Genomic DNA, 8,731 nt, shown 5'->3' with positions numbered 1-8,731 from the left:
GATCCACATCTTCTGTTGCAGAGGGTTGCAGATGTGGTCATAGACTACAAATGTTTTAATTTCGAAAAAACAAACAACACCTTACAGTCTATCAAGTTCCTCATTATATTAATATAAAAACTACCATCTAAAGATTGATTGGATTTTATAGTGTCAATTTCATGAGAATGAACAAAAATTTTGATGACGGGAACAAAGATTTAATACTTCTGAAAGCTTCACTCAACTGGTAATTTTTTCCAACTTCCAACGAAACCATTTGAGTTGGATCTACCAGCAATAAGTGTTGACTTACATTTATTCATATTGTATAAACCCAAAAACTGAGTTACAAGTGTACCCGATTCTTTTTATAAGGCTAAACGGTCATACCGTTTTTACCATCAGACACCTAGACTGATGGTTATTTTTGTCATTTTTGCCACTTTTAAAAATGGTTAGGGTGTGGTGTTTGTGTTTACCACAAACAAAAGGAAAAGAGAGAGTAGGGTGAAATTGAACGACGAGAGAGAGAGAGAGAGAGAGAGTGTGTGTGTGTGTGTGTGGAAGTGTGTTGGTGAAGATTATATGTGGAAAAATATTTGGTTACGGGGGCAGTGTTTACCGCCGACAATGGTTGCCACATAATCATACCGACGGTAATTCGTTGCCACACCATATAGCCTAGTTATTTCTTGTGTCAAGCTTTAAGCATAAGGCCTTGTTTGTTTTGCCTCTTACTGAGTCCAGTAACAGGTAATGTCTTACTCGGTCTGGTGAGACTGTTTGTTTTTGCAAAAAATCAGCTTCTTACTGGGTCAATAGCCTCTTACCGAATAAGTAAAAAAGAAAAAAAAAACGTTGAACGGTGAAATAAACCTACTTTCCCCTTTATGCCCTAATTCACTCTTCTTCTTTTTTTATTCCCGCTGCTGAAAAACGTACCACCCTTTTCTTTCTCCTCCGGTCGGTCAAGCTTTCTTCCTACAGAACTCCGACGACTTCCATTGCCGACGTCCAGTGACATCCATTAAAGTCGCAGCTAGCAGCGCCATCGAGCACATCTGCACCATCGACCACAACAGCGTTGCCAACCATCGCCTTCCTCTGCCACTCTTTCCTGGTATTTAGCTGAAATTAGATACATATACATGAAATTAGATACATACATATGAAATTGAATGTTGAAATCAGATACATATAGATGATACATGAATTCTGGAAAAAAATTCTTGATATCAGAGATATTGAATGTTGGTTTTTTTTTTCTTTCAACATTGTTGCAATCACTATTAGGTGGGAAAAAAAACTTTAGGTTGCTTAATGCGGAGTTGAGCATATATAATTAGTTCAAAGATTTAGGAGCTAATGCAGTTTTTTGGATTGAGGCTTCTTCCTGGCCAAGATATATATGCTATATTTGTCTTTGCTGTAAATGGGATAAGTGTGATGATTTCACAACTGGAGGAGAACTATGCGAGTATTGTTGTGTCAACAAAAACCAAATTGAGAAAAGAACGAAAGATGATTCTTTAGAATATTACAATGGTCAAACTCTTAGCTTATTTGTGGTTTTGCAATAGTTGTTAGTTTTTGTTTATAAGAAAAACTTTATGGCATATAATAGAACCTTGATTTATATTTTTTATTTATGTTATTTGGATGATTGTAGTTATTAAAAAGTCAACATGTATAGATTATATATATATATATATATATATATATATATATATATATATATATGGAAATGATCAAACGAAAACACCTAAAAGGTTGAGAACGCGAGAATAGTTCTGCGACATCAGATGATGATGGTGAACAATGATGTTAGTAGACGACAGTGTGTCGGAGATTGGCGCCCTTCGGCTATCGCTTTTGGTTAGCGATGTGTGGGACGATGGTGGCTATAGAGTGGGATGAAGGCGATTAACTATCAAACCCTAGGTATATAGAAAGAGAAATGGGAGATACGATAAAATAAAAGAAAAGAGGTGAGAGAATGAGTAATTATAGGAACAAACTCATAAAATTACCAAAGTATATTTTTGGTATATTTTAAAATACCGAAAATATTTAAATTAAATATAAAATTACTAATTTATCTTATAAATTGGTTGGTACAGAACTGTTCTCACGTTCTTAACATTTTTGGTGTTCTCATTTGATCATATTCCTATATATATATATATATATATATATATATATATATATATATATATATATATATATATATATATATATATATATATATATATAGAGAGAGAGAGAGAGAGAGAGAGAGAGAAAAAAAAAGTGAATATGTGGCTGTCATGTATGTAATATTAGGTATAGAACCATCAAAATTGACTTCATTTTGATTAAAAAAACACAATTTTTTTCATTGTTAACTTCTTCTTATTGCTTTTGAGCTCATATTATTTCTGATTTCATAATTTATCCCCAACATCTATGTATTTCGAATGTGTTTTTTATATTAGACCTCTACTAGGCTTCATAACTTTCTTTGACACCAACCATATGTATACTTGCATGGTTCTTTTTGATGTGTTATGGAAATAAGTTTATTGGGTTTTTAATGAATAATTTCAATCTTTTACTATATTTTTCTATTTTAAATTTGAATATGAAGATTTATAGGTAGTTGATAATGTATTCTTATACATGGTTTGTGTTGCAAAATTAAAAATTAAAACTCCATAAAAGTATGTACAAAGTCTATCATCTAGTCTAATAGAGAATACAAGAAAGATGGTAGAGAGATTTAATTGTATTTTGTTAAAACTATGTAGTTTTTAATGGTTCTATACCTAATATTAGGTACATAACAGCCACATATTCCCTAAGCCCATATATATATATATATATATATATATATATATATATATATATATATATATATATATATATATATATATATATATATATATATATCACACATACTTATAAAGTTAGCATTTTTTCTTGAATCTCATGCATTTGAAACCCCCATAAAATTTTGCCAACACCTCATGCATTTGAAACCCCACACCCTTTCACATTCAAAGTAATTTATCACACATAATCTCATTCCAAGAAAATCACACACTATATAAGTTCTAACACCTCATGCATTTGAAACCCCCACACCCTTTCACCTTCATTATATATGTAGTTATATTAATACATTTTTCTTACAAAAAGTCGTCATTTGGTTGAAGATATTATGATTCAAAATTTTTCATATAGTTGAAGCATTCACGATCCAAATATGATGATTTGAAGAAATGGGTTATGTCGCATCGATGGTAATTGTAATATAATTTTTCTTTCAACCAAAACAAATGAAGCTTTTCTATTCTTTCTTTATTCAATTTCTCATTTGATCTTTATATGTGATTTGTATGTATTACTCAATCTTGAATGTGACTCTTCAAACATCAATGTTTTGCTTGGAATATCTTTCTCATTCTTCTTTTTCAAGAAAAACATTTTGATTGCAGATTAGTGAAGAATTGTCATCAAGTTTCTATGGTTGAATGGTGTTAAATAAATTAAGAAGATTCAGAAAACGGATATAAGTTTTTTTTGTTTGAGCAAAGTAGACGAATGTTAGTTTTTTCTTTTGATTTAAACATATATTTATGTAACATTTTTATTTATATATTCAACCACCCAATGTTCTTATTTATTTGATTGTAGTTTTCTATTTTGATTATGTTTATTTTCTATTATTTTTTGTTGAGTTATCCTACACAACATATTTACAAGACAATATTTAAAAGATAACATAATTTTTAACATTTGATATGTAATTATGATGACTTATCATGATATGTTCTTCATATGAAAGTAATTTATCCATATTACTACGACAATAATTACATATGACATTCACGAAAATATATATTATATGTTATTTGTTTAACATATATATGCACCTATGTATGTTATAAATTTATAATTAAATATCTTTATGTTTAATAATTGAAGGGATTAAAATGATACATCAAAACCAATTATTTAGACGAATAGAATAATAATAATAAAAATAATAATAATAATAATAAATACAAATTTCCAAGTACCGTATTCATTTGAAACTCACACTACAACTCAAGAATTTTCTAATTTATGTATATTTATTAGTTACAACTCAAGAGTTTTTAACACTAATAACTTTTTATTTTCCTTTCTTTTATAAGGTTGTAAGTTTTGCTCATTAAAAACATTAATGTATTTGAAGAGATTTGTGATTTAAATATGAAAAGTTAATATAAATGTTATAATAAATATTTTAGTGTTTTTATGTTATTAAAAGTTGTAGTGTTTATTTTTCATATTTTTTATTATTCGTTGTATATATATATATATCTTTTTTAATACAAATGTTATAATAGATGTATTTTTATTTTTATGTTACTAAAAGTTGTAGTTCATATTTTTGTTCATACATTTTGTTACCGTTATATATAGATTGTCATACGTTTGATATATAATTTACACAATTTTAAATGGTTTATAAAATTATCAAATAATTGTATATATCACAATGACTTAAAAATTAAAACTATAATCATCATATCATATCATATCATACTATAGTATAAATTAAACATTTTTTCTTTCACCACATTCATTTGAAACTCCCAACTTTTCATATTTCCATCCAATATGCTTAATTTATTAACTTAAATATGCTTTTAGTTGTAAACATTATCATAAATGGAAGAATTTGTGACTTATCAATATGATATACTTAATTTGTTAACTTCAATATATAGTTAAATGAATAACCTGAAACATTTTTTCTTTCACCACATTCATTTAAAACTCCCAACTTTTCATATTTCCATCCAATATGCTTAATTTATTAACTTAAATATGCTTTTAGTTGTAAACATTATCATAAATGGAAGAATTTGTGACTTATCAATATGATATACTTAATTTGTTAACTTCAATATATACTTAAATAAATAACCTACATTAATATATCAAATAAGCTTAAAAATTTAGTGTAAAATTTAAAACCTAAAGTAAAATATCAAATAATGTTTAAAAAAATTCAATATATATTTTTTAACATAGTTAAAAGGAAAACATTAAATATAATAATAATAAAAGAACCTAAATTGATGAATCGAATTAACTAAAAGGTGTCTGAAAACTATATTCTAACATTAAATATATATATATATATATATATATATATATATATATATATATATATATATATATATATATATATATAGAGAGAGAGAGAGAGAGAGAAAGTTATATATACGTTTAATGATACTTTCTTTTGATGTTTTTGTTTGTTCGATTATTTATAAATTCATATTATTTGTCCAATATAAGATAGTTGCTAACTTTTGTCTTTATCAAACTAATCGATTTTATTAGGCACAGAACAAAATAAAAGGATAAAATGGTCATGTTTAGCATTTAGCAAAATGAGTTAATATGTAATCAAATAACATTGTTTCAGTCAGAGGCAGCGTAGTTAGAGCTTCTGACCCAGTATGAGCTCTGATTTAGTCATAGTCATATCTATCGTAGTGGTTTGTTGTGTTCAATTCATATGAAGGCACGACTAGGGTTGTAAACAAACTAAACGTTCGGCGAACAGTTAGTGAACCGTTCGGCGGAAAGTTCATTTATGTTTGCTTATTTAATTATTGAACGCACATGAACAATGGTCTTGTTCGTTCATTTATATTTGTAAATGTTCGTTTATGTGTCGGGACTTCGTTGGCAAATATTGTGTAAGATTTTGTTCTTTATCTTCTACTACCATGTTATGTATTATGATACGTGCATACATAACATCTATGATTAATACCATTGGACATTTGTTAACATAATTCTAATACATTTTATACTAGCTAATTGTTTTGAAAGCTGTTGCGTGCAAAGTGGCAAAACACAAAAATGCATGTATAGAAAATCAACATGTGTTTGTGCCTTTTGCATTTGATACATTTGGTTTTCTCGTACCAGAGGCGGTGGAGCTCCTCAACAGAGTCCAACGAGTCATGCATTCTAATGTCATATCTCCTAGATCCACATGTTGTTTTCAAAAGAATTAGTTTTGTCATCCAGAAAGGGCTAGCGGCGCAACTTTTTGCTCGTTTGTCTTCCATCGATATGTATTGAACTATATTAATCGTATTCACAGTTTGCACAAAAAAAAAGTGTTTATGAAAGAATCCAAAAGAATATTATTGAGTTTTGATTTCAATTCATGGATAAGTATTAAGAAATGCTCCAACAAGGATGATGGATGGATCCATCTGATCTAACCCAACTCAACTTCCATCGTCAACTTAAACAAATACGACCATCCTTATCACCTCATCCCCGACGCCGTTTATTTAATATTCTTGCCTATTCTCGTACCAAAACTTATAAACATTTAAAATATTAATTACAGATTCCACATCAAAAATATGTGTTAAAACATAAAATTTGGTGTAATGAAATCAAAGTTGTCGTAAAGGAAAGATTCTTTATGCAAATATGTAAACGATAAATAAGTTGAATAGATTTACGTCTTATAGAAAATATGTATTTATAGAAAGAACACTCTTACTAATACTTTTGAGTTTTGAAGTTCCACTCACTCATCTACAAATAACTTAATTTTGATTGTATTTTATTGTTAATAATCAAATAAGTATAATTAGAATTTTAGATTAAAATAAAATTATTTGAATAGGTTTATGCGATAAAATAGTATGTTAGACCAATTTATACAATAAAATAATATCAACAGCACCCTATGATTATAATGCTTAAAATATCACATATGATTATAAAGCCATTATAATTTTCTGATTTTGATTAAATTAATAGAGTATCGACCTCGTTTAAATTTGACCCAAAACAAGGTGTTGAATTTTCTTTTTCAAAACAAATCCACAGATTCCTAACCCCCATCTTCTACTACAAACCAACCTTTGACTATTCTCAAGATCAAACACACAGAATTCAATCAATGTTCCCAATGGGCCTACACTAACAGAAAAAATACTTCATTTTACTGGCTATACAAACATCACATACTGTTTACAAAACGCATTTTGATCTACTAATAATTGTTGAAACAAGCAAAATGAAAGGAGTAGAAGAAAGAAACTAAGCACAAATTAAGGACTAGAACCAGCTAAACGAAAGCATAGAGCTCAGGAACGAAGGAAAACCACTGAAAACCACAGCTCCATTTCTCAGGAAGAGAAGGGGATTTTGGCAACCAATGCCAAGTCTTTCTTGACACTTTATAATACAAAACTTCTGGCCAAGAATAGCAGCATACACAGATCATACCTTGATGCGAAAAGCAGTAGATGTGTTCATAATTATGGTAGCAAACTGACCCCAATTTCTTGCACATCATCTCCGGAACACTTTGAATTTCCATCCATTTCCTTCCCTTTACATCCAGTTCCCAGACCTTCATGCTCTTCGATATCCCATTCCTCCCAATTCCCCCAAACATAAACAGCTTCTTTGATCCCTCTCCGTTACCATTCCCTGCCGTCAATCGGACAAATGTCAGTTCCTCCGGCAAATCTACATCCAATGTCTCCCATTTTCCGGTATGCAGATCAAAACTGGCCACAGAAAACGGCTCTCGAGTCGCAAAATACAGAGATCCATTCAGGAAGACTCCTTTTTGATGATAACTGTCGCTTAGGGTTCTCTGAAACCCATCGTATCGGGTCCACTGGCGAACCCTGGAGTCGTAGACATAAGCGTAGAGGTGAGATGATGACGAACCGGATGACAAACAAAAGAGGTGGTAACCGGAGGAGTTTGTGATTAGGGTTGGGAATTCAAAGGCGAAAGGGTATTCGGGGAATTTTACGATCCTTGAAGACGTCGCGAGGAGGTTGTGGAGGAGGAAGGCTGAATTGGAGGAATCCGGCACGGCGGAGAAACAGAGTAGGCAGGTAGTGGTGCAAAGGAGAGGTGTGAAGGTGAGGGAGTCAGTTAAGGGGAGGTTGATGTCGCGCCAAGTGTTGAGAACGGTGTCGTACAGGAGGTAGTGGCTTGATTGAGGATGAGATAGTAACATGAACGAAGAGAAAGGTGAAGACGAAAGCGAATTGGCGTGTTTCGAGAGGAAGAGTGGAGAGAAGATGAGAGATCTGAAGTGTTTACAGGTTGATCGGAGGTATAAGAAAGTTTTGAAAGGTAAGAAAGAGAGTATACGTTCAAGGAGTTCGACGGGGAGTTTGCGCCAGATTATGCAATCCATCTCTGGCGTAGAAATCGCCGGAGATAACCTGTGATTGCTTCTGACTACAGCGAGTTCCATTAATGGTATAGAAGCAAAAAGATGAAAATGCAGAGTAGGTGGAAGAGATGGTCTTTGCTTCGTAGTGAGAAAATGAATCCAATGCCGTATGTTTCTTATGTTAAAACATTTATGATATATGATTAGTATCTACAATCAATTCATATTTATTTATAATAAAATTAAATAATATGTTTTTAACTCAATATAAAATGATAAATCTTGATTAATGCTTATTAATTGTTATAATTATTAGTATTTTACAATATAATATTAATACCAACATGTTTAAAAGTTGGTTATTTAGAAAAAACCCTAATGGTTATTAACGATATTTAGTAACTTTGTTATAATATATAGAAGTTTTATTTAAAGTAGTTTTTCTGGATTTGGAACTTTTTTTTTTTTAAATAGAAGTTTCAGTTCGTTCTTTTGAACGAACTTTTTTCTTTAGATTAGGGTTTTACCTCAAAA

At 30.3% G+C, this 8,731-nt stretch overlaps 1 protein-coding gene across 1 annotated transcript; it reads right to left on the bottom strand.

Annotated features, from left to right (window-relative positions):
- Positions 1-6,898: 6,898 nt before the first annotated feature.
- Positions 6,899-8,375, bottom strand: LOC145119522 (Galactose oxidase/kelch repeat superfamily protein). The gene has a single exon (XM_079055188.1). The coding sequence runs from the start codon at positions 8,276-8,278 to the stop codon at positions 7,124-7,126; it is 1,155 nt and encodes a 384-aa protein (XP_078911314.1). The 5' UTR covers positions 8,279-8,375; the 3' UTR covers positions 6,899-7,123.
- Between the last annotated feature and the right edge of the window lie 356 nt (positions 8,376-8,731).

The sequence above is a fragment of the Lactuca virosa genome, chromosome 6 (genome assembly GCF_052849685.1).
Source record: "Lactuca virosa cultivar CGN04683 chromosome 6, Lactuca_virosa_CGN04683_v6, whole genome shotgun sequence".
Taxonomy (NCBI): domain Eukaryota; kingdom Viridiplantae; phylum Streptophyta; class Magnoliopsida; order Asterales; family Asteraceae; genus Lactuca; species Lactuca virosa.
Note: the sequence above shows the minus strand (reverse complement) of the source record. Positions and strands in the feature narration are given on the sequence as shown.

Bases quoted from the DNA above. Each gene is read 5' to 3' on its own strand.
- LOC145119522 (XM_079055188.1), bottom strand. From the start codon at position 8,278: ATGGAACTCGCTGTAGTCAGAAGCAATCACAGGTTATCTCCGGCGATT.